Source organism: Strix uralensis, chromosome Z, assembly GCF_047716275.1.
Source record: "Strix uralensis isolate ZFMK-TIS-50842 chromosome Z, bStrUra1, whole genome shotgun sequence".
In the NCBI taxonomy this organism is placed as follows: Eukaryota; Metazoa; Chordata; class Aves; order Strigiformes; family Strigidae; genus Strix; species Strix uralensis.
The window spans coordinates 102,561,117-102,587,016 of NC_134012.1; the positions used below are offsets into that span (position 1 = coordinate 102,561,117).

Consider the following 25,900-nt stretch of genomic DNA (forward strand, 5'->3'; position numbering starts at 1 on the left):
CACCCTGTGTCTTTCGTGTAAAGAGGGGATTCCTCTCTATCTTGGGGGTGGGGGGAAAGATCAGGCTTGAGCAGGAATTACCAGTGCAATATGCAACTGAACAGGCGAGTTTGTGGGTCAGATAGCACTTTTTATTTTGGTGAGAAAAAGGTTCTTGAAACAGATGTTGTAATGAGAACCGTGAAAAATAAGGGACTGGAAATTCAATACATGGTGTAGAAGGAAAAAGGTTCATGTGGCTTATGAGGTGCCTTTTCTGGAAGCGGGAAACCCCACAATGAGAATGCCTAAATATTAGAAATGTGGAGGCCTACAAGACAAAATTATTTTCACTGCACAAAAATGTCCTGAAATGCTAAACATGAATATACTAACCCCTACCCCCCAAAAATTTTTCTTATAAACGAATGTGTATAGTCAAATGTTGCATAAAGATTCAGTTTTACAAGAACCTCAGTACTGGTGAAGATGACCATATTCATGCTAGGGGTAGCTGAGGAAGTAATTTTTTTAAACTGTCACTGCAGCTCACTGGCAGAGCCAGGCTAGAGCTAAAGATTTTCCAGTTCCACTCTAAACTACAGACAAGCAGATTTTGTTGGTTCAGCTGCTTTTAAGGCTGAGTTTACTCCTAAAAACTTGGTCTGGGTAGAAGTGAAGACTTTTAACATCAGTCTGGAATTTGCACAGTTCTTAAAGCCCGGTTTACCATTGTGGCTGTAGCCACAGCCAGGCCACAGAGCATCTGGAAATACCAGATAAAATTGGATATTCAGTGTAGGTGCAGCAGTTCTCACGATTTCTAGATATGTTAAAATCAGATAAATCTGTGGTGTACTTAGAGAATATATCTGATGTCAGGCTTGGCACTTGCATGCAAGTCACCTGTGTGTGTCGCTGAGAAATACCCCGAGGGAACCTGGTAGATTGGTCTCTGTCCCCTCCATCCGCACCAGCCCATGGTGGGCTTCCTCCCCATCTGAGGCGCAGAGGGAGGAGCCCCTTCCCCACATACATGCTGAAACTGCATCCGGGTCTGGTCACAGTTCTGTTTGTAACCAACCTGGAAATATTCCGTGTCCATGAGTTGTGGGGTTTTTGAACTAAAAACTGTGAGAACAGATCTAGGAATAGGTATATATTCTCTTCTGACCTTGATACTTGAGTAACTATTGAAGCAGGAGGTGGAAGGTACTTGGTGTTTGCCAGTACTAAGGGAGATAAATGTTAATTCTCTAAAAGCAGTGCATGCTACCAGGCTTTTCCAGTAGTTGTTAGGAAGATTAATAGTCAAAATTCTGTAATGAAAAATCTATTAGCTATTTTTTATTTAAATTTGGAAAAAAAACAGGCTCCTTGGTGCAGGTACTCTTTTTGCATTGTTCCACGGGCATATAGCACAGCAGTGTGTGTCCATGCTTTGGGGATCACGGGACTTCATGCTGTCTTTGTAGTAGAAACAGAATTCTTATGATGATATCATATAAAATATGAATTTTAATATTAAACTTAATGCTCTGCTATGAGAAATATGTAAACTTGGCTTTGGAGCAGCAGTATGCACTTCCTGGAATTCTGTGCATAGCAGGGTTATAAATAAGCAGCAGGTTATTTGGGAATCACTAGGGCTGATATCTGGTATCATAAACAGTATCTGGGAGAAATTGTTTTCCCTGACAGACAGTTGATTTTTGAAGAATGCAGTAGGCTTTATTTTGAAAATTCCTATCTTATTAATGAATACCAAGTATACATCGAGCAGTTACCCGCTCACAAAGCAAACACATATATGCTATTTAAGTACTTTATACCTCATCTGTTGCCAAAATTTCTTTCCTTTGTTGAATATAACATTTCCAATCTAGATCAAAATGCTAGGCATGTTTAGGCAAGACACTAAACTGATTGATAAGTGTAGGATTGTCAATACATGGTTTAAGTATGTCTTCAAAATAAATTAATTTTAAAGGGATTTATCTTTTATTTATGTATGTGTCTATAACTTTGGAAACATATTTGTATTCAATTAAATAGGCTTTTAAAAATCTTTAGGAAAGTATTCCCTTCGTTGTTCGAACTCTTAATAAGCTACAAGAATCAGTTTTCTGCTTCATTGCTATGTTTTATTAACTTATGGTTATCTGACACATATCATGCTTATAGGGGAATTTGTGATGGAGTGGCTGCAAGAACAGAACCACCATAAATATTAGATTTCATGTGTTAATAAAACCTGGGTGTTTGAGCAGGTGGCGGTTTCTCATCGGAGGTCTCTGTGTGACCCCCCTGCCTGCGGCCACTCTGCGGGACGGGATGGGAGAGGGCGGCCGTGGGCTCGGGGACCCTCGGCCGTGGGCTCGGGGACAGGACCTGTGCCCGCCATGGCGGTTCTGCTGGGGCTCTGTGGCCTGCACCCTGCCGGGCTCTGCTCCTGCTCCCACAGCACACCACTGCGGGCTCCAGTGGCTCGGTGCCCTTGGCGCCTTTCTCCCTGTGACACAGGCTGTTGGCACTCCCTGGGGTTACTGTCCGGTGCCTCCCTGTTGCCCCACTCCTCTCCTGCCCCTGCCACAGCCCGGGAGCCGGGCAGACACGGCCCAGGCTCCTTGGGCAGAGCTTAGTGCTCGGCCTCCACACGGCGGGGTTCTCTAGTTCTGCCGCCCCAGCCCATGCCAGCCTCGTCTGCCCAGGAGAGACGAGCAGATGCGGCCCAGGCCTCGCTGTGTCCGTGGGGTGCTTTTGGGTCGGTCTCCTCAGGACAGCTGTCCATACGGCCACAGCACCACCTTACCCTGCATTTTAGAGCTGCCTGTGTATTTTTGATTTATGAAAAAACATCTGCATTTTAGACAACTTGTTTCAGAGTTGGCACATTTCAGGCCAAAATTATTGGAAGATGAAAGGTTTCCTCAATTGCGGATGGTTTGTGAAAGACATAATAAGCACTGCTGGGAATTCAGAGTGTAGAAACAGCAGCGTGACGCCCCTGCTATATCCCTCTCTCGTTGAGGACCCTGTGTTGGCCTCAGGAGAGCTTTCACAGCCCTGAGCGTGGGCGTTGGGGTAACTCTGAGGGATGCAGAGCAGGAGATGGCTCCTCTGGGTGAGGGGTCAGAGAACTGACCCCCGGAGCCCCGTGATGCAGCCGTCACTTCCACAGGGCACAGAAGCTCCTGATTCCTCTGGAGATCTGGTTGCACAAAGGGGGGCTCAGGACTGTCTGCCCACAGCCTCTCCCTTCCACAAGAAATCACCTGGGGCTCCTCAGTGGTTTTGTGGAGTCTCTGAGTTGTTGGGCTTTCTGCCATGTTTTTAATGGCTTTTTGTCACAGGAAGGAAGGAATCTTAATCCGAGTCACTAGAACAGTGAATTGCTGTTATAAACGAGCAAATGGTGACTGTAATCGGTGAGTCGATTAGCTTAGCTGCAGAGCTGACCCTCAGCATGTCCATGTCACTGCTGCACGGGCAGCCTCCTCAGGCTCTGGAGACACCCTGCTTAGGCCCTGTGCGAGGCGGTGCTGTGCACCTCCAGTCAGGTGCAGTGTAAACGGGTCGATGGAGATCTGTCAGAGTGAGCTCTTCATACAGCAGACATTGGAATATTTACCTGGTGTCTGCACAGCTGCTTCAGAGTGGTGTTGGTCCAGTCACCACGACTCCTATTCACAGCACTTGAGACCACCTGGGCCTGGTATCACAGGCCACTGCGCTGCAGCTTGTGACCTTGGGCTCGTTATGGGCTGTATTTCGGTGGGAGCGTGTGACTTGATTCATTTTCAGTGTGTGAGCACTCTGTCACATTTCGGAGTACTTTATAACACCAGAAGTACTCAGACGTGTGGCATTTTTAGGCAGTGTGGTGCTAAAAGACAGAAAGGAATCTCTCCGTGCAGTGCCCGACCGTACTGTCTGTGCTTTTTATTGATTTTATTTCTGGGTTGCTCTCTGTTATTTACCAGCAGGGAAGATCAACTGATCCACGTGTATGCAATTCAAACAGGGAGATGGCCTGCATTTTTGATTTGCACAGGGATGTGTTGAAGTTGGATGGACAGTAACAGCCTCTTTTTAAGGAAAAATTGCCCCTGAGATTTAGACTAATTGACAATTTAAGGTACCACGGCAACTCTGCTCTTCAGGTGACATTAACATTTTTATGTTAATCATAAAAATAGTTAAATGCTGAAGTAGTTTTGAGGTGTCTCTTAAGTAATAAAGATAACACCTGAGCAGTGCTTTAAAGTTATAATTTATTTAAAACAATCACAACTCATTCAGTACGCAAATACTTTCAGCTAGAAATGTTGTATCTAGTGTAACTGAATATACAGATTGAACAGACATTATTGTTTAATAAGAAAATTAATGAGAGCTATTACTTTCTAGGCTTTATTGAGCTGTAAAGTGAGTGGTAACAGCACCCATTTTCCCTCTCAAAGTTTATCCTTAGTTGTCCACCTCTGCTAACACTTCATGTTCCTTTTCTTCTGTCCTTGTAAGTGGATTGCTAGCAATGCACTGAGATACCTTGTGAGAATTTTTATGCTCCTCAAAGTGGTAGGTGTGAGTGGGTGATTAGGACACTGCCTGCCGTCCAGTCTGAGCATCTTTAAAAATCACTGAGTCTTGTAAAGATCAGATCGATCTTTGAACTTCCAGCGCTTGAAGGGCTTTCTTTATCCTGTCTTCATGGTTGTAAAATGGGTGTGGAGTATAGTTGGTGGAGTTAGGAATAATGGTTCAAATACCCAGTAGTAAAGTAGTTACCCATCTAACCAGTAGTTAGATGGAGACCAGGGCCCTCTGTCAGCTTTGGGGTGGTTACCTCCATGGGAGATGGTGCCTTTGGCTTGTTCACTCAGAGAGAAGGTGGTGACTGAACAGATAGCGAAGAACGTGCAGAAAAGTAGTTGTTTATCGCTTCTGTATGGACTTAACTGTGCATAAGTGAATTTGTGATGGCGCTGTGTGGCCCAGGTGTTGGTGTAACCCCATCCACATGCGTGGCTTGAAGCGGCGTATGAAGGGTCAGGTCTTCGAGTGGGAACTACAGGATGACTCAGAGGCTGGTTAGAAGGATGTGTCACTTCCCCACAGAGTAAGCGTTCTGAATTAATGGAACAGCATTCTGTAAAAAAACCAAAAAAGTTCTAATATTTTCATTTCTGTTTGTTAAAGTGATAAAACAAATCTTTATTTTGGGGAAAAATGTTTACAATTCATGTAGTTCTATCTTCACTGTTTGGGTGTCGGGGTCCCCTCCCTTCCCTGTCAGATGTGCGTATGAGGTTTTCCTTAAAAGAAAGAAAAAAAAAAAGTAGTCACCAAGGTTTGACACATTCACTATGTCATTGAAATGTTCAGTAATTTCACTCTGCTTTTTAATGCACGTGGAGACTAATTCATGGAAAGAGTAGATTATTACTTTGGTTTTTAACTATGCATAGGTTGTCAGAGGAAACCGATTTTCGTCAGTACTTAACATAGACACTGTGGGGTAAGAAGCCATTTTGGACTCACAGGAAATCCTCTGAAATAGGTAAATTATAACAACAAATAATGTGCAACAGTAAAGGGGTAGAAACCAGTAATTGCTAAAATAATGGTACTCAACCATCTTTATTTTTGCTTCATTATGACTGGATTGATGTTTATCATTTTTTGCTTTTCTGATGTAAAATTACTCCTTTTCCTGCCTTTTTTTCCTCTTTGACAGACTAGAGACGACTTCCTGGGTCAAGTGGATGTGCCACTTAGTCACCTCCCGGTAAGCAGTGCTTCTGTCTCAGTGTGCTCTTTTTTGTCATCACCAGATGTGAAAGACCCTGATGTTACACAGAATTTATTTCCCTAAGTAGTCAGTTAAATTTTCTTAAAGCAGGCATTCCCAGCAGAGCATCAGAGGCTTAAAGACAAACGTTATGGACAACAAAGCCCCACCATGCCCAGGAATTGGGAGAAACGGTTCCCTTTGCAGGGACAGGGAGGACAGTTGTTCTCTGGTATCTGTCAAATTTCTCAATATCCAGGATTCACTTCTCATCCGGATTCTTTCTTAAAATCCTTTTTAGAGTCGATTCATGAATGACACGTGGCCAGTAGACTGGTTGCTTCTCACCTTACCGTTGGTGCTTATTGTCCCTTCCTTTTCATGATTTTCCCTTATGGGTGAAACAGTTGTATTCTCCCGTACCAAACTCCATTTCTTCCTGAACTTTTGTTAAAACATGAAAAAAAAATTTTTTTGGGGTCCTATTTATCTATCTGATTTTCTGTCTAAATAATGTGCTATTAAGGTTATGGGATAGCAGTTCTGTCTGGGACAGTGGATAGTGCGTTTTGATATTACTTCAAGCCTTGTAAAGCCAAGAGCTGTAGACTGAAACCAGAGAAACTGCTGAACCAGCATCACAGGATCTTAAGATGTTACAAAAATTCAGTTCTTCTGAAAATGTTACAAAATTGCTGATCTTCGTAGCAAATTTCAGTAAAATTATTGGGTTTATTATTGATTGAAAGTAAACTTATTTGAAGGACTCCTAAGTAATAATGAAGATAGTAATGAGTGCCATAGCACATACAACAACATTCATTAGACACTGACATTAGACATTGTTGCTACTAATAATTACACAAGCTGTAATATTGTCAGAGCATACATTATAGCTTTTAACATGCATACCTGTACCTTTTAATGTCTGTACACCTGTAAATAGATTTTCTCTTTAAGAGGCATGTAGGTTCCGATGGCCCTTCCTGTGTGATAGCAAAGTATGTATTTTGGATATTTTCCCAGTTTTAAACAGCTTAAATATGCAAAGTAATATGAGTCAACTTGGAAATGCTGGTATTTGGAAGGTTTTCTTCTATTTTTTTAAAAGTTAGAGTTTAAATACTTGGGTTAACACCTGCTTTTAGAGTCATTTATTTACAGGTTTTTTCTGAAACACCAAACATATCACCGTACAGGTACCTCAATTTGTTTTATACAGACAGGCAAAGCCTTAGGATTGACTTTTAAGTTCTTATTTGTTGACCTCGAAATACAACTGACAACAAAGCTTTTAATGAATAATGGTCCAGGAGTTAGATTATTCTGTGTTTGGAAAGGTTTGGTTAAAGCACTGGACTCAAAGTATTGCTATGTGTAGGGCGAGTGCTGGGAAGGGATTTACAGCTTTACAGATACGCTACCGTTGTTTTAGTGGATGGCAGGCGAGCGCAATGTTTTGAGAAGTATCCACTAACTTTGTGCTCATTTTGAGAAAGTTTGGTGTTAATCTAAGGTGCTAAATCTCTGGTCTTACTGGAGTGTGAATAATTTCAGTGTAAGACAGTTCATGCTTCCAATTTTGTCAGCTCAAATTGTACAATCGATTAAAGTACCCCAAACAATCAGCAGGTGAAGTATGTGCATGGATTTCTGAGTCTCTTACTTCCCGTGTCATTTCTAAATTCCTAGTTTTGTACCTATAGTATCCGTATTTTCGCAGACATGAAGGATGTAACTTACTTGATAAGAAAGCTGAAATTCTCATGTAATAGAAAGTTGTCAAGATTTAAGGCTTTATGAAACTTACAGTTAAATGGAAATCAGAAGATGTCATCTGTCAGGCTGATAATATTACTCATGTACAGCACAAAGGATTTCAGTGTCTTAATTCTTCCTGCAAGTCTCAACAGCTTTGAAGTAAAAGCCAGCTGAGGAGTTTTATTTCATTGCTTTCTAATGTGCAGAAAAACTACTGCTTTGGAATAGATGCAGGCTTTTCTGACACTGCTGTTGGGTGACTGGAAGAAGTTGGAAGGGGTTTGTTTATTGGTCTTTTCCACCGTTTTCTGGCTGGTGACTGCTGTGTACCTTACAGAGACTTGGGCCAGCCCATCCCTGGTATTTGCAGTGGCATCTAGTGGCTGGTTCTGCAGCGTGTGTGGGAACACGCTGGTGGAGCTCTGCCTGCTGCCACTCCGGGAGTCAAACGTCTTCTCTAGCACCTCTGCTGCACCTGTGATGTCATTGTTTCTTGTATGTCTCTGTTCTTGTGGGCAAGCCCTTTAATTTGCCATTTTCTTAAATGCTTATAGACTGAAGACCCAACCATGGAAAGGCCATACACATTTAAGGATTTCCTTCTCAGACCAAGAAGGTGAGGGGGGGACGTTTGTATTTTAAAACATTTCTTACTTCAAGGTTTGTTACTTGTAACTATTTAAAGGTTGTTGAATGAAATGCACCTCCTTGTCTTCTAGCCACAAATCTCGTGTAAAGGGTTTCTTGAGACTGAAGATGGCATATATGCCTAAAAATGGTGGCCAAGAGGAGGAAAACAGTGATCAAAGGGATGAATCTGAGGTAAGGCTGAATGCTTGTGGAAGCAGTCAAATGAGTAGAGATTCAACTATAATTGTAGAGAAAGTTGTACCTTGAAAGATAAGCCCCTGGCAGCAGTGCTAGTAGCAGCTTAGTCTCCTTCCCCTCTCCAGCTTTTTTTTCTTTTTTTTAAACTGTAACCTCGTGTTTTTGCAACCATTTCAAGTATTTCAGAGTATTTCAGCTGCCACAATGAATTCTAAAGTCTGACTCAGTTTGTGAGCAAGTAGAAGTCATGCCAAGTAGAAGAATTCAAAAGGTCTCTGCAAGTAATTTCTAAACATAATGGTCTGTGTTAGCTACCTCTTCTTCAGAGGCCATTTCAAAATAGGTGTTATAACATTCTTCTTTATTTCCTTGGCAGCGTTGACTTTGCAGAGAATAAAGCTCATGCAAGCACAGCAGGTTTAAAGACTTCTCAGCACTCTTACCAGCCATCATCCCTGTTAAGAATCAGCTGCCACTAGGGCTGTCAGTGAATGTCAGCCCGTGCTGGCCTTACCCCAGTCACTTGTGACTTGGGAGCAGGGCCCTCGGCCCCGGCCATACGTCTCTGAGTTCAGGAGGTGGCAGCTGGTTCTCTCCGGCTCCTTGCCTGGGAATCTGCACCTAGGCACCACCAGAACACGCGGCCAATTCCCAAATACATTTGGAATCCCTCTTGTAATAGACTGGTGGGATTTCACCTTTTGTGTCACTGTAACCACGGAGTTTATTCTATTTCATATGGTTTACATTTCAGTAATTTTGAACTTCTCTTTGGAATAATTTTCAGAATCTGCACCTATGCAAGCAACAATGAAATAACTTCTCTTGAACTTTAAAATTTTAAAATTCTTTTTTTTTCTTTGTTTCTAAGCATGGATGGGATGTGGTTGATTCCAATGACTCTGCATCTCAACGTCAGGAGGAGTTGCCACCTCCTCCACTGCCTCCTGGATGGGAAGAAAAGGTGGACAACCTGGGGCGGACTTACTATGTCAACCACAACAACAGGACTACTCAGTGGCATCGACCGAGTTTAATGTAAGTGGCAGTGTAGTGCAGCGTTTTGTGGATCTGTGCAAAGTTATCAGTAAGGGCAGGGATTTTTTTCCAATAAACAACCATTCTGAATTTACAAATTCAAGGCTGGAAAAAGTCTTCAGCAAGACTTTCACGAAGCAGGATATAAAGGCACACTGTTCTTTCTGGTAACAGATTAATTGTGCCTTTGGTGCTGTGCTGTGTATCTGAAATTATACTTTATTCATGGAAAAATTTTCACAGATATGCTAGTAAATTGAGAACAAAAGTCTAGATATCTATAGTTAAAAAGGAAACTTTTTTTTTTTAAAGAATGAAAGAGACTTCCCCACCCCCAGCAAATTGCATATCCAGATAGGTATTCTGGGAAATTGTAGGAAATGTGAAGGGGTGGAAGGGAAGTCAGTGCATTAACAATGTACCTTAGAACACTGGGAGACAGATGTGGAATTTTTCAGCAAGTAATTTAACAGGAATAAATTACTTTCTTCTATAGAGCCTGTTGAAAAGGTAAGGAAAAAACGTCAACTCTCTCAGGTTATTACTCCTGGGGAGATTCCAGTTGGACACAAGAGGAAAATTCCTCACACTAAGAGCAGTCAGCCGCTGCAATGATCTCCCCAGGGAAGTGGGGGATTCCCCAACACTGGACACTTCAAGACTCAGCTGGACAGGGGCCTGGGCCACTTTGCCTAGACCGGGCTTTTGCCAAGAAGGGTTGGACCAGGTGATCCTTGAGGTCCCTTCCAACCTGGGATTCTACGATTCTCCGACATTTGTGAAGTGCTGCCAGTTTTATTTACTTTGATTGAGGGATTAAACGGTCTCCTGTTTGTGAAACCTGACATATGCAATAATGATTTTTTATAATCAAAAACTTTAATGAGGTTTTGAAAGCAATGGACAAAGTAGGTGTTTTAGTTCAACATTCTTTATTTCCTTGTTCTTTTCTCCTTCACATGCTTTCATTTCCCTGCTATGCAGTGATGTGGGATCTGATTCAGATAACAACATCAGACAGATAAACCAAGAAGCAGCCCACAGGCGGTTCCGCTCTCGGAGACACATCAGTGAAGATTTGGAACCCGAACCTATGGAGAGTGGAGACATTCCTGAGGTATGGAAAGGTCTTGGCTGTAAGAAGTTGACTAAACTTCTCATTTGTAAGCTAATTACTATACAACATACATAACAATGTTTTTACATGGTGTCTGTAGAAATTGCCTTAGTGTAAAATACCAGTGACACAAAGATCCTAAACAGAGCTATACTTCCAAGGTCTCCTGCATTTGTGGGTGCCTGATAATGTCTGCACAATATTAAATACTATGCAAATGGTGGGAGAAACAGGTATAATTTCAGGCATCGCTTGTTACATATATGTTGATAGAAACACTTTCAATATTTTGCTTTGAGTAACAGTGGACTAAGTTGTAAAAAGAAGGGAAGCAGACTGCCGTGTACTTCAGTTTTCTTTAGTGTTGTGATTTAGAGGAAAGAGAAGCTGCTGTTGGGTTTTTTCCCCAAAATACTTGGTTTTAGCTAGAATTTTGAGATCTTATTAATCAGGGTGAGTGTTTGTTTACTTTATAGGTAGACTAAATAAATTAAATTTGGTAGATATTTGTAGGCCTAAGTGAGAGTTTGTGTAAAGCTCTAATCCCATTCAACTTTAAGGAATATTTTATTATGTGAATCACAGACAAAATTCTTTGTGAAAGTTAGTTTTGGTTCACTAAATGTTATTCAGAGCAACAAATAGCTTGCTGAAACTACTGTTGCACTTGTCACCTGTTAATATTTGATTTGCAGATACTAATGAGTGCTTTCTATTATGCATTTTATTCTAAATTAAAATTAACAGTTGTTTCTTACAAGTTTTTAGTTAGAATGCAGAATTAGCTACATTTTGAACAAAATTTCAGATGGAATTTATTTAGCGAGAGCTCTTTTTTATGCAGCTTTCCATCTACATAATTTTCCGTGCTGAATCATAAAGCATTGTGTCGTCATCAACATGAAGAGCACTTTGAAGTCAGCATGAAAACTGCTTTTCCCTGTGACTGCTTCACACAGAGTAGAATGCTTGTTGGTGTCTTGTAGGGATTGGTTTGTTATGTTAAATGTTAAAGCTGGTTATCACACCTGTGTTTGTCCCAGTGAGGTCTGACAGACTTGGTCTGTCTTTGTAAATCCTTAATGTAGTTTCTTCTCTTTTGTTAGCCTTGGGAAACCATTTCAGAGGAAGCAAGTGCGAGTGGAGATTCCTTAAGCTTGTCGCTGCCACCTCCTCCTGCATCTCCAGTGTCCCGAACCAGTCCTCAGGAGCTGTCTGAGGAACTGAGCAGGCGACTGCAGGTCACTCCTGATTCCAATGGGGAACAAATCAGTTCTTTGATTGTACGTGACATGCTGCTCTCTCTCTCTCAGCCTCTATTGCTGTACTCTTCCCCTAGTTTGACAGAATTTGAATCCGTTACACGGATGGGTTGTAATTGCTGGGCTCAGGAAGGCCTGAGCATACAGTTAAAAATTACCTTCCAAAAAATGCATCGTAATTTCACCACAGAGCAAACTGCCTTGAACAACAGAATTCCTCAGTTCAGATGTAATGTTTTCTTCTGTGTGAGTTTAACTTCAGATTCCACTACTGTTAGACCTTCAGTGAAACAAAGTATGTAATACCAGAGTATCAAGCTAGTAATTTCCAAAGGAAAGAGAAAAATTTGCTAACGCTTTTTGAACCACAACCCATTTTACAACATGATAGTTTTTCTTAAAGCATGTGGTTTCTTACATTAGGATTTTATAAACCCCTCATAGTTTCCTGGATCAACTGCTACAAGAGTAGTAAAGGATTAGAATTGAAAGTAGGTAGTTGTGGTCAAATCCTCCACAAGTTTGTAAATGGCTAGTTTGGAAAAAATTTGTCTCTCACCATAAGAGTTTACTTGAGGTAAAACCAAAGAACGTTCTCTATATTTGTGTTAATCATTACTTTGTCAGACTGATGAAACCACAAAAAATAAGGATAATAAACTTGTAAGGGGGGGGAATGTCTTATGTCTCTTTGGTTAAGAAAACAGTTGTGAGTATTAAACAGAACATCATTCTGTGATTTATTCTTTTTTTTTATCCTTGGTATATGCCATCAAGGTACATTTGCAATTCAAGAGAGAAGTATCATATTTACTCTTGTTCTGATTGAATAGAATCTTGATTAGGTGCAAGTTTTTCACAAAGAAACCTGTGCAGTAGGTGTCTTAGAATGATTTGAATGTTATCTGGAGGTTAGTTAGCAAATGACAGCTCTGCTGGCTAACCATATGCATAGAGTGTCACTTGGGCTTTTGCAGGTAACTGCAGATTTTAGTAGATGTTTGCTTGGAGGGCAGGAGGTTAACCAAACCGTTTCAATGGCAAGAGCAGGGCCTACTTTTTTTTTACATTAACAATAATAAATAAATGGTATAGCTGCAAAGTTCTCTTAATTAAATAATTCAATAATTATATTCCTATACAGACTAGCTCTTAGGAGCCATTAAGTGACAGCATCTTGCTTTTCAGTGCAATAAAAATTTTAATCAGACCGCACTTGCAAAGTAAGAAATTGCCAAAGCGTTTAAAATGTCTGTTACTGTGTGTTATCCACGTCAGGATATCCACGCCCTGGCGTGGCTGTGGAGGCCACTCAGGGCTCTGGGCTGTGCTGCCCACCGCTCTGGCCGCGGCGGCACTCGCTGCCCTGATCCAGCACTTGGGTCTGAGCTGTTCCCTGGGCACGGGCGGTGAATCTGCCCAGCTGGGAGGTTGGCGAGCAGACCCCAGGGACATCCATCCCCGAGCTTGGCCAGGAGCGTGGCACTTGGAGCTGAACCCAGGCTGTGAGCCCTGCGCTCAGCTGGGTCCACGTGACGCTTCCTCTTGGTCCCGCTTCCCAAAGGCCTGCGGGATCAGCCTCATGGCTTCGCAGGGAGGAAGCTTGGATCCAGGGTTTTCCCCGAACCCGCCAGCTCTGAACTGCCTTTGCCTAAGGCCGACACAGATCTGCAGGCTGGGGGCTGGAACTAGAAGCCCGTCCAGGTTTGCCCACCAGCATGCCTGGTATTTCCAGCCTGACCTTTGATTGTTTTACACAGAGACAGCTCCTGTGCCTCTCCGGCCACACACAGTTAACCTGCAACACAGCCAAATCGCCAGCAGATAGCTGAGGAGTGACTGTGTCTGGGTGTGTGTGTTCAAGGATTTTGTCACTTCTCAAGTGTAATGCCAGAAAACACTTCAGACTTGCTGGTCAGTCCATTTGACAGACAAATACTTTCACATTAATCTTTAGCATAACATAGAAGCAAGGTGTAATTACATCTTCTATATTTTTTTTTTTAAAAACACTGATTTTTTTTTTTTTTTTAACAGAATGTGCTCTTAGGACTGATGTTTTCAAGTAAGAGTTGGAGTTTCTGATACACCTGTCAAATAGTTTCCCTCACGGTGTTGCTTCGTTGTCTTTCAGTGGTACATCAGGGTGCCCATGGGAGCAGTTATAAATGGGCTGTAGGTCATTTGCTCATTTATTAGTGCATTCATAAGGTACCAATTATGCAAAGTAATAAGTTTAGGAATTACCCAAGGCTGCTTTCTGTACATGGAATTTACCTCAATCAAATGCCACAGAAAAGCTGTGTCAGAAAAGTCATTTAAAGTGAAATGCTATTTACATGCTGATTGATTTTATAGAATACTGTGTTTTATTGAATACTGGTCAGGCCGTTGGACTAGATGATCGATCCTTGTATGTCCCTTCCAACAGAAATACTCTGTTCATGGCTTGCTTTGTTGCCAGCCCTCATGACTACAGTATTTGTATATTTTCTTTTCATTATATGGGATTTTTCATGAGAGTAACAAAAAATGATTGCTGATGCCATGCTTAATGCCTTCTAAATCTCTTGGTACCAGCTATGGGGATATTTCAGAATTACTGTAATATTGATGTATTTCTTATGTTGTAGACCAGGTATTGATCCTGCAGGGCAATGGTTGCTAACCAATGTAGGCAGAATATTAGTTCCTTCTTAAATATAAATATTAGCGTGGCACATTAGTTCCTTCTGAAACGTTTTTAAATTCGATAGCAAATATCTTGTTTGTTACCAAGAAGTAAAACCTGAGAGTATCTCTGGAGCTCTTGTAATTTTGGGATGTGAAGAATCGTCTATGGCTGCGAGTCCCAAAACCAGTGTTGCAGCAAGTGGAAAATGTAATTATTGATCCTTCTCAGGTGCTGTCCCTTTATAATCTGAGCCTGTCCCATATGGGCTGGAATTCAGTCACTTGACACCACTGTGCTCTATCGCCTTATTTGTGATAAATCTCACAGGTTTGTGAGGAATTACATTTTAGTAGCAAGCAGACATGCTAGCATATCTGCTTTTTGTGGGGCTTTTTTGTTTCTAATTCATGATCGTGTAGGATATGTGTTGGGAAGTTCAAAAGCTAGAAGACAAAGAGGAAAATTAAGACAATTTTTTTTGAAAGAAATACTCTAAATTTTTAAGTAAATATTTAAGACTTTGAGGTCTCATCCATAGTATTTGATTTTGGATTTTTTTTTTAATGCCTGATTTTTGTCAGTAATGCCTGCCACCCGTGAATGTCACGGTGAAGTAATGAAAACCAAGGTGGAGCATTCACTTCCTGAAGAGCTGTATCGCAGCTACAGTTTTCATTGCAATGTCTGGTTTTAAGAGAAGTATCATCTGCTCAATTTTTGTCTAAGAATCAATGTTCTTAGCTTAATCGCTCAGATTTTTTTCCATCTTTTTTCTATTGGAATTTGTGTTGACATTTCTCCTTTAGAAAAATGAATGAGCCCTTTTTTTTCATAGCATATATGAAGGGTAACTGTCAACAGAGAAATTGTATGTACCACTCCCTGGTGAAATAGAAGTAGATACTAATTGTTTACAGGAGATTTTGTTATAAAGAGATTTGTAGCTGTAAAACATTAGTAATCTGTATCGTAATTGGCTATATTCTTTTTGCAGTTAAGCTGAAACAGTCCAGGATCAAATACTGAGAATTAAGATTTTTCATTGCTTGCCATATGTCTGTAGAAGTATTAAAACTTACGCAGAATTATTAAAACACCGCAACATAAATAATATTTTTTGGGGGTTTGGATTAAATGGGAGAAAAGTAAACGTACTGAATAAAACCCCATGTTTTAAGACACTTTAGCTTAAAGACATCTTTCTTTCTTTTTTTTTCCAGCAAAGAGATCCTTCTTCAAGATTAAGATCTTGCAGTGTAACAGACGCAGTTGCAGAACAGTCTCAATTATCCTTGGTAAACCAAAGCTAACTTCTATTTCTTCCTTTTTGTTTGAACATTGTCTGATTCTGAATATCTTTTCTTAGGTCAGTTGTGGTCAGATACAGATCAGTAACCAGTATGGGCATATGACTATCCCAAATAGTAATGGATACCAAATTAGTATCATCATGGTCAGCAACTAAAATGAGGACATTCATGTGAGAGAAGAATGTCCTGAGGCTGCGAGCGCAGTGGCACTAACCTGAGTTATCTAACGTAGCACTTCCCTGCGCTCGGGGTGTGTGCTCAGTGGAGAGAGAGAATCCTCCACCGGGTGTTTTCAGCTGGGGTAGGAGAGGGCAGTAGCACCATCTGTATTTGCAGCACAGGACTCTCCTGGCAGGTATATTTTTGTGTCCCATAAATTGATTTTACTTGGGATATATAGATCTATAACATTAAAAGGGTTTGGTGTTTTACCTCGTTGTAGTTAAAAGGAGCCTTTCTGTGATAGTCCTCCTATGATAGAACGGAACAGCACTGCATCTGTTGTTTTTTAATCGGAGTGATTTAGGTTAGCAACTTCTGCCATTTTATTTAAGTAGATTCTTCAAACAGGAAAAGATACAAAGGTGTTTTGTAAAAAGATTCTCTTTCACGTGATAAGCACACATACCTTTGGTCTAATTGATAGAAAGTTCTACGTATTTTGTGGTACGAGGGTTGCAAAGGTGGCAGGCTGTAGAGAGACTACTTAAAATAGGATTGCCCGAGACAAGCTTTTGAATGAAACTCTTCAGATATTTTTTAAAATTATACTTTTCTTCCAGGATTATTTTTTACCAATTTTTTATTAGAAATACATTACATATGTATCTACAAATAGCAAATTTGTGTATCTTTTTTATGGAAATATTGAGTAAATAGCATATATCAATAAGTTTGTTGTTAAAGCTGATGTCTCTCCTTTGCTTGTTCTTTCTGTTGCTGTTGGGCAGACATTTACAATAACCATACTGTTTTTCTCTCCGTTTAATTTTTTCACATGCTGTAGCAGTTTAGTGTATCTGCATTTGCTGCCTACAGATGCATGTAATAGCTGTTGCTCAAAGAACTGCTTCTGAAGGATTATCCATCCCTCTGCTTTCTCCTCTGGGTAGACAGTGGGGTGGTTTCCAGTACGTCTCTGCCTTCACTGTCCTCCCTCTCTACCAGACAAAGTTGACTCTGGACGCAGTCTGCTCCAGAGGTGTTCTGCTTCTTTCTTTAATAGCACTTTATGGAGTCCGGGTTTCTTATCACTTGATGGAGTCTGAGTGTCTTTATCTGGTGTAGTCAGGTTGGGATTGGTGATATGGCTTTCACTTTATTATTTTAGAACGCTCATTTCATTAGCAGATGTTCAAAACAGCAGAACTGAAAGCACTGCGCTAAAACAAGGCTGTTACCTCATCTTAACCATATTTAATCCTTACTGAGCTAATCATAACTTATCTTCTAGCAACTAAATACATACTTTCTTTCTAAATACAGTGCTGCTCTTGGCTGTATTAATCCTTACTGACAATTCACAGTATCAGTTCCATCTTTCGTCTGACTTCTGCGCACTCACTGATGACCAGAACTTATCCATTTTGGTTTTAAATTCCATGTTTATGTGTAGAACATGCAAAATTCATTGGGGGGTTGGGGAATATGTTACATTGAGGATAAATGTTCTTATTATTATTGTTAGCAATACTGAACATAAAGAATTGGATACAAGAACTCTTGAAATTAGTTCCCTTCGTGTTTTTTATATGAGATTCTGACTTGGTTATCAGTGATTGATGACTCAGGTTTTTTGCTATTATCTTAAACATTATTTCCATCTAATTGCTGTCTTTTAATAAATCTGAGTGTCTGTAATTCCTTACTCCTAAAGATGTGACAGTAATCTGTGACCTTCATCACTCAATATACTTATCTGTAACATTAATTATCATTTAACAGCAGAGTGGTCCATCTAGGAGAGCTCGTTCTTCAACTGTCACAGGTGGTGAGGAACCAACGGTAATAATACTCTTTATCAAGCATTATCTCTAAATAAAATGGGTAGATTTAGGTCTTGTACAATAAGGAACTTTTTTTGACAAAGCAGCAGTGTGTTGAATGAAATACATCCACTGAATCAATAGTTATATTTGTTGCTGTTTAAAATTTTCTCAAAATGTCTCAAAACACTGCAGTTTCACTCAAACACGAGCATGTTCTAATGATGTGGATATGTCACTGAGTTTTAACACAGCTATGCACTAAGGAAATGCCATAGGCTTCTAAAAAATGAAAGATACAATACCTAATTCTTTAAAAACTGATAATGAAAGAATCAGGGATTAGAGACATCAAATCAGTATACACGTAGCTGTGGTTTTAGCCTGCATCTGTCTTCCCTTACTCTCCATTAGACTAATTAATTCTTAAAGCTGACGTTAATTTGAGAACCATGGAGGTACAGTGATACATCATATAGCTCTTAACGGTCTTAAGTAATGCCAGTTTTCATTTTCCAGTAGTTGTTCAGCGGTCTAAGGCTGAAGTTTTACTTTGATGATCCAGTAAAATACTGGAAGTGCTTTCCTGAAGGTGTAATACAAGGAAAGTGGTTTTAATTTATACTGGGCTTTGTCAGAAACATCTCATTCTTTTCTAACCTGATTAAATGTCAGTCTGAAGCAAGTTATCTCATGGAAATCATTTTACAGTAGCTATCATAAATAGCTTTTATGTATATGTGTGCTGCTAGATCATTTCGGGGAGAGAAATATAATTTAAATTTGGGTATGTTTTCTATTTATGTGTGGTAATGTCAGGTCTTAATTTGGGTGTCGATGCTTCATTCTGTAATGCTGTCTATATTTACTGGTTTTGCATCTTAGAGGAGCATACTTGTATTGTGTTCCTGCAAATAGCAATTTTTTTTGTGTCTTTGCAAAACCTGCTTGATTTGTTAATCATTAGAAAAACGTGTGCTATATTGAACTGCAATGCAAAGGTCTTGTTGGCAGAGCATCTTGATTATACTTTTTAGAGCAAAATATTAATATTATTCTGCAGATGACTGATTTCAAACGTCACTGACTCATAACTAATACAGCTGTATCACAGATGTTTTACCTTATTATATTGCAGCTACTCCTGGGACCCTCCCCCCACTTCATTCAGCGTGCACTTATACTCTGAAGCCCTGATCTAGAGGGGACTTGGGACTTAAACAGGATTCATGCATTTCAATCCAGAGCATCATCTCCAAAGCTTGCCGTTCTCTCTCTGCTTTAGGCACCTCAAGTTTGTAGACGTACGAGCTGTCAATAGCAGGAGTTTCTGGGGCACTTGAGCTCTGCTTTCAGGGTCCCTGCAGAGCCCCTGGCTGGGCCGGGGCCCGTGGAGGCGCCAGCCGTGCAGAAGCCCGGTTCCGCGGGCGCACTGGGCGCCCGCCCGGCACAGGCTGCAGGGGATAATGCTGCTGCGGTGCCTGGAGAAGGGCCCATGCCCCTCTGTGGGTGCTCCGTGGGGTCAGGAAGAGCACAGAGTGCGCCGCCCTCCTGGCTGGGCGGTGATAGGAGCGCTGCAGGAGCAGCCCCTGCGCAGCCCGGCTGTCCGCCGAACCGGGCCCGCAGCCAGGCGAGGGAGCGGGGCCCTGCTGGGCTCGCCAGCCCGGTGGCCAGGGCGCTGCGGGCAGAGCCCCTTGGCGAGCAGCAGCTCAACCCAGGAGTGGCACATCCCTGCTTGCTGCTGGCCTGGGGGAGAGCCGGCCCCACCCGACCCTTCTGCAGCGGGACCAAAGTAGGGAACAGTCTGTGTGGGTTTGTGGCTTGTCCTGGCCAGCTCTGGGGCCGGGGGGAGGCTCCTAAAGGACATGCTCATGCAAACTAACCATGCCTGAATTTTCCCCCTTCGGGTCCAAGTCTAAACATTTCGATAGCTCATAAGAAATTGATACACTAAATATTCTGTGTAAGTGTAAAAATGTTCCACCCGCCCTAGAGATAGCGTGGCTGACCTTTCATATTGATCAGTGACAGAAGATGAGTAGATCTGGCACTCGAGCGTGTGTAATGAAGTAGGTGTTGCTGACTGTAGAGAAAGTACATGTTGGGTGAAATCTATCTGTGGTTATTAACCACATTGCTTTTCAGGATCTTTTTTTTTAAATCCCCAAGGACGTTTACCGCTCCTCTGTGAAGGGTACATTGTAAAACTAGTCTGAGCAAAACATAAGTTAATGCATCGTGTGTCCCAGCATCTCCATTCTCATGACGTTTGGTCCGTAACCATAACACTTCTTTTTCCCCCCACTATTTACTGAAGACAGTTGCTAAAAAGTGTTCAGTTTTGGGGTAAAAGGCTCTTGATAAATCTCCCAAGTTCCTACTCTGTGTGGTAGAATATCTTTTACATGGAAAGGAGATTGAAGGGCAAACTCTGTTTTGCAGATTGCGTTAACCCACAGTGAATGGTAAGGAGAAAGGCTGGTGATAGCTGAATTTATTTTGGTAGATAGAGTGTTAAAGAGAAAGGAAAAATCAGGTGGCGTAAACTAGAGCATCTTGTGTTCCTGTATCCTCACAGTCAAAGCTGATATTTTGCAGCATGCCATCGTACAGTAAATAGATTGTGTATTATTACAATTAAATGATTCAATTTTTTAATTTAAAATCCCTGATTTATCCAGACCTTTTGTTTACTCTGTACTGTAGACAATAGCCTGAATAGAGCAAACACGTAAGAACATGTAGCAGTCATCCCCTGGCCCAGAAAATCAGTGAATCGGTCAGCCCTCCCAGAGTATCAGATACCTTAATTATCTCATTTTTAACTAAAACCTTGTCTGTGGAGTGTTTCCAGACCACTTACTGTGGCCTTACTGACCACTGATTAACAGTTTGGAAGCCATTAGAACAGTCCTGGCAGAGGTAGTCTCCTTCCTGCCTGCAGCTCTGTGAACAACACAGCACAGTCTTTCCAGCACTTGACTATTGGGGAAAGAAAGAAATCAGTCTCATAGTTTGTTTCAATGGATATTACTTAGTTTCCTCATCTGTGTTCCTCTGTTTTCTGTTTCCTATTGTAGTATGTCAACTTTCTGACCCACTCAGGATCTTTTCTCATTTCCCTTGATTATCCAGGCAGTTCTCCAGCTCACTGGGTCAAATACGCTCTTCTCTTAAAAAGCAAATACACCGACTTAAGCAAAAGTCCTGGGAAAGAGGTCTTAAGAATATGAAGCAAGAACAAGAATTACAGTTAATTACTTTGCTGGAGCAGAGGATGCAGACTGTAGGAAAAGAATGTATCCTCTGTTTCAGCAGGAGCCTTCAGAGGCCTAAAGAGAGTTATCAGATCCTGCTGTGCAATGTAATTCACATCTTCCATCTTTGGCTAGTAATTTTGCACTGTATATATATTTTTAAATGGAATGATGGTAAAACACAAATCACTGTTTATAAGGATGTGGAAGGAGTAACTTGTTTGGTGTAGTTGGTGTGGAGAATACAGCTACAGACCTGGAGACAGAGGCCGCTGTCCAAGTAGCCTTAGTTGTGGCTTAGTACTTGCCGCACCCTAGTGAGTCTGCAGAGTAACTCAGAGCACGGATACTTTAGGAAAAGAAAATATAATTTGTAATAAAATGCAGAATACTTGCACTGAGGAATCTTAAGTAGTAAAATAAGGAAAAACAAAACTTTTAGAGTCTAAGGTATTAGTGGATGGATTGCAGGTACTGAACTGGAAACTGGAGTCATACTTTTACCCATCTAAGTTTTACCAATTAATTTGGTGTTCATCCTGTGGATGCTGTAAGTGGCTACAGGTATTTCTTATACTCTCAGCCATAATGCAGTTGGTAGTGATTTTTTTAAAATTTGGCAAAAAAAGACCCAGACTTAAATCTGCAGTGCTCTGCAAGGTGGATTGGATTAACGAGCACTGGGGTAATACGGCCTTTAGAGCAAAGGGCAGCTCAGAGCGTCCATGTGTTTCTTGGCCGCCTTCCCTTGGTGTGCCCAGTCACTGTCTGGTGTCAGACATTTGGTTTTACTGTCAGTCTTTCTTTAAGCCGTGTTTTAAATGCAGCATCCTGCTTCTTTCAGGAAAGGCCTTGTAAAAAAGTCTCCTCTTTTCCAAGCAGTCTGAGAAGAGTTCATAAGTGTCCTTGTGAGCAGCAGGTGTTGGGGTGGAAGGGGCAGCAGCCAGAGCTGCTTTCTGCACATTGGACGTTGATACGAGTCCCTCCTCTAGCTCAGATGTCAGAACCATTTCTTCCTCCGCGTTCGCTGGCGTTAACTAGTACGTCCGCTCTAGAACTTGCATCCTCGTAGAAAATGCGATGTTCGGGTGCAACACGCACACTAAGCTCAGCAGTTCAAGTCTGGCCTTTCTGTCTGCTGTGCTGGTTTGCAGTTCTACCCATCAGCATTTACACCTGGAATTCTTAAAGAACCAGTAAATTAACGTTTTACACCATAAGAGAAGTGCCATGTACATTGCTACAGCCTGTTCAGGGGAAGCCATGCTAAAAGCAGACTCCGATTCAGTTTGTTTTCTTAGCACTGCAAAGCTGCCCGTTTCCAAAGGAATTAACGTTACTGATGATGAATTAAAGCACTGCACAAATTGGTAAAACAGTGCAGTTCAAGCACTGTTTTTTACTCTGTCACGTGATGAAGACCTGTAGGTTTCATCACCCTTCTGCTGTGAGGGCAGATATTTGAAAGAGTGAAGCAATCTCTAGCATTATAGTCTCCTGATAATTAATGTATGAATGTATATTTTAATGTGATTAAACTAATAATTAAATGCATATTGAACCAAGGAGCTAGACGTAGATACTGAAAAGCACCTTGCACGTGCCAAGTCTTTGATGCAATAATTAATGCACGGGCTTCATTAGAGAGCACAGATCCTGTCCTGCAGAGTTTAGCAGTTTGCGTCTATCTGCTGTGAATGACAGAAATTCCTGTATCTCTCTAGCTCTTAGTATTTACATCAGTTACTTGAGAAAAACGCCTGTCCTGAGGCAGCATACCTGTTCCTAGCAAGTGATGTCTGAAGAGGAGACCCGTACTAGAAGGAGGCTAGGGTTCATAACCAGTGGAGTTATGTAGAGTGCATGGTCTAGAACTGCAACTCCCAGGGCATCCTCCCCTTCTAAAATGCAGATGCAGATGCAGACAGGGTCAGTGTTAAAAATTCTCTCTAGGCTATTTTTCCTCAAGAAGCTTTGCTGTTTGTGCTACGATGCTTTTTTTCCCCCTCTGTATGACCCAGAAAAAATACCCAATTGGTTTAAGCACTGAATATTTTCCTCACACAAGACAGCATCAGCAACACAAAATGACGTAATTGCTGTGTTGAATAGTGACATAACTTGTTTAATGGCAATTCATGCCTTTGGCAGGTTATCATTATCTGTATATTTTTGTTACAGCATTGTCTTTCTTGTGGAACTTTTAGTAAAAAAAAAAATCTTTTCCCACTAAAGTTGGGGCTCCAATTTGGGCTGTATATTGTATTTTCAGGGCACCTAACCCTGTATGCAACATTTGTAACTATAACAAAACGGTTAAACTTCAGGTTTTAAACCCAGAGTAGTTTCTTGCAACTGATTGAAGACACCCTCTGGTGAAGAAAAGAACAGAACTTGCGAAGTCTTGACTGCATGGTTACTTCAGTTCTTAGGTATCCATGCTAATAAAAGGAAAAACATCCACCTTTCTATGGAAAAATCATTAAAACACAGAATTCCTTTTTTGTCATTGTGCATAATCTACAAATTACACAAAAGTGCAAAAGTGAAGAGAGAGATCTGTTGTGAGAAAATTTGACTCAAAGGTACATGAAGAAGAGCTTGTATTAAATGAAACCAGAAACTGTATTTTTCTGTATATTTGTTGTGTTTAAGACTGTTGTAAGTTAACAAGTTCCTTTTTTTAAACAACAGATTTATGAATTTTTTTTTTTTTAGCTATTATAAAATAACAATACAGTAATTTCTTGCTTGAACAGCCTTCGGTGGCCTATGTACATACTACACCAGGCTTACCTTCGGGCTGGGAAGAAAGGAAGGATGCAAAGGGCCGTACTTACTACGTCAATCACAACAATCGAACCACAACATGGACACGGCCCATTATGCAGGTACGAAGGTCTGTTGTAATGCTTCATTTAGGTAGCAAACATGTTGCATGTACTGAGTATCATTTCAGTTGAAGCAGCTCCTCAGAACTCTGAAATTTAAAAAAAATATCCTAAGCATTGTCATGACAGCTCAGGATAATTATAAAAAATGGCAATGATTGGGATTTTTTTGTTACTTCTTTAAACTATGTTAAGGTACAGTTTAAGTTGATTGCTACAATGGAAAGATTTTACAGAGAGGTACATCTCAACTAATAAAAGGAGGCAGATGCACTCTTAGGACTGCATTTGAAAGTTGTGTTGATCTATTAATAGTACCATACATTATTTGCCCTTCCAATGGAATCAAATGCTTGATCTTTAAGCAAGTATATTTAATATTCCATAGTAATAATAAATAATTACATAATTTTAGTGTCCTAATTCTAGATGAACTGTGTTTCTGACAATTTGCTCTCTTGGTTTTGCTTTGAAACAGCTTGCAGAAGATGGTATGGTCGGGTCGACAGCAAACAGCAGCAACCATTTAAGTGAACCCCAGATAAGACGGCCTCGCAGCCTCAGCTCACCCACCGTCACTTTATCTGCTCCACTGGAGGTGAGAAGCGCTGCTACCGAGAAGGATCGCTTCTCTCTGACTTCCCGTTCTTTGGTGCCTTAGAAATTTTTATTTCCTTTTTAGTTATCAGCAGCCACTTTTCCCAATTGCTGATTTTGCCCTAATAGATGGCTGTTTTCCAATAGTATTACTTAACTTTCGTGGTCATCGAGTGATGTATTTATATATGATGGTTTGGTTTGGTCAGCTAAAACGTAACCTGTGTGCGTGTCTGACACGAACCTTATTGCAACGCCCTTCAAGTGCTGTGAGTGTATAAAATCAGAAGTATTTTTTTAAGTTGGAACATGTATTTTGATGCTGATAACTTTGAAAATAATACATGCAATTGAGTTTGGAAAATCTCTGAGCCAAGATACCGATTGCGTTTTGTATTCCTTGTCTTTCAAAAGGATGTTTAATTTCTTTTAAGTATCTTTAGTTCAGAATACTGTTGAGTGATGCTCACTGCAACATGTCTAAATAACTTCAGTGACTTCTTATGCAATCAAAGACAATGTGTTTTACTTCTGAAAGGGTGATTAAAACTCTTCAGTCAGTTAAACATGGCTGTGTTGAGGAGAATAAATTCTTAAAAATTTCTTCAAACTTAAAGTACAGCACGTTATTTGTCCTTCTCTCTCACTGTCTCTTCCTACTTGTGTCCCCTTTGCCCCTGCAAAAGTTGGCCAACAATCAAGTGAAGATTGTAACATTTAGTTCATTTTATGCATCATTCTTGTTTGTTCTTTATACTGAAATGTATTCAGACTGTTGTGCAAGTTGTTAAACAAACGTAGGATTGTTGGACAGATTGTAGTGAGGTGATTATAGTTGATATTTAATATAAATTACCCATACGTAATTCAGATAAACCTTTTAACAATGAACTAATAACTAGCCTTGCCATTGTTAATTTTGAAGATCAAATCTACTGTAATTTAAATAAAAGATTCTGAATATCTTAAACTAAAACATTAAGGACATTCCTGTCCCTACTGACATTTCAAACAGTTGAGCTGGTGGAAGTCACTGACTGAGCATCTGAGATTTGAGCGAGCTTTTAAGGGCGATAACCTGTTCCGCAGCTACAAAACCAGTGTTCTCTTCATTTCAGAATATTCAGCTAATCAGATTGGTGGGTAGTTTGTCAATGCTCAGAAACCACAAGGGTGCTGAAGAGCACAAACTTCTCATACCCCCCTCTGAACTAATTTTTTTTTTTAAAAAAAGGTGTAGATTTAATAATATTAAAATCTTAAAAGGATACAGCCACGAGAAAAAAATAGTTCAACTTTTTAGAAGTTACTTCTCTTGTTTAATTAGTTACTTTATTGTAAAATGTTCAATTTTGTGTACAAGACATATGGAAAGCTTTTAATGCAAGATATTTTAAATGTTATTTT

The 25,900-nt window shown here is 40.6% G+C and overlaps 1 protein-coding gene across 7 annotated transcripts in view; it reads left to right on the forward strand.

Annotated features, from left to right (window-relative positions):
* Positions 1-25,900, forward strand: part of NEDD4L (NEDD4 like E3 ubiquitin protein ligase) — a 175,682-nt gene that overhangs the window by 118,413 nt on the left and 31,369 nt on the right. For 3 of the 7 annotated variants that reach the window (XM_074857003.1, XM_074857005.1, XM_074856998.1), the window contains exons 6-15: positions 5,720-5,770; positions 8,089-8,150; positions 8,254-8,356; positions 9,234-9,400; positions 10,385-10,517; positions 11,624-11,800; positions 15,674-15,748; positions 17,708-17,767; positions 23,765-23,896; positions 24,375-24,494. In XM_074857003.1, coding sequence (XP_074713104.1) covers positions 5,720-5,770; positions 8,089-8,150; positions 8,254-8,356; positions 9,234-9,400; positions 10,385-10,517; positions 11,624-11,800; positions 15,674-15,748; positions 17,708-17,767; positions 23,765-23,896; positions 24,375-24,494 — 1,080 coding nt within the window. The remainder of the gene's footprint in view (positions 1-5,719; positions 5,771-8,088; positions 8,151-8,253; positions 8,357-9,233; positions 9,401-10,384; positions 10,518-11,623; positions 11,801-15,673; positions 15,749-17,707; positions 17,768-23,764; positions 23,897-24,374; positions 24,495-25,900) is intronic. The other 4 variants (XM_074857004.1, XM_074857000.1, XM_074856999.1 and 1 more) reach the window with 3 other exon arrangements.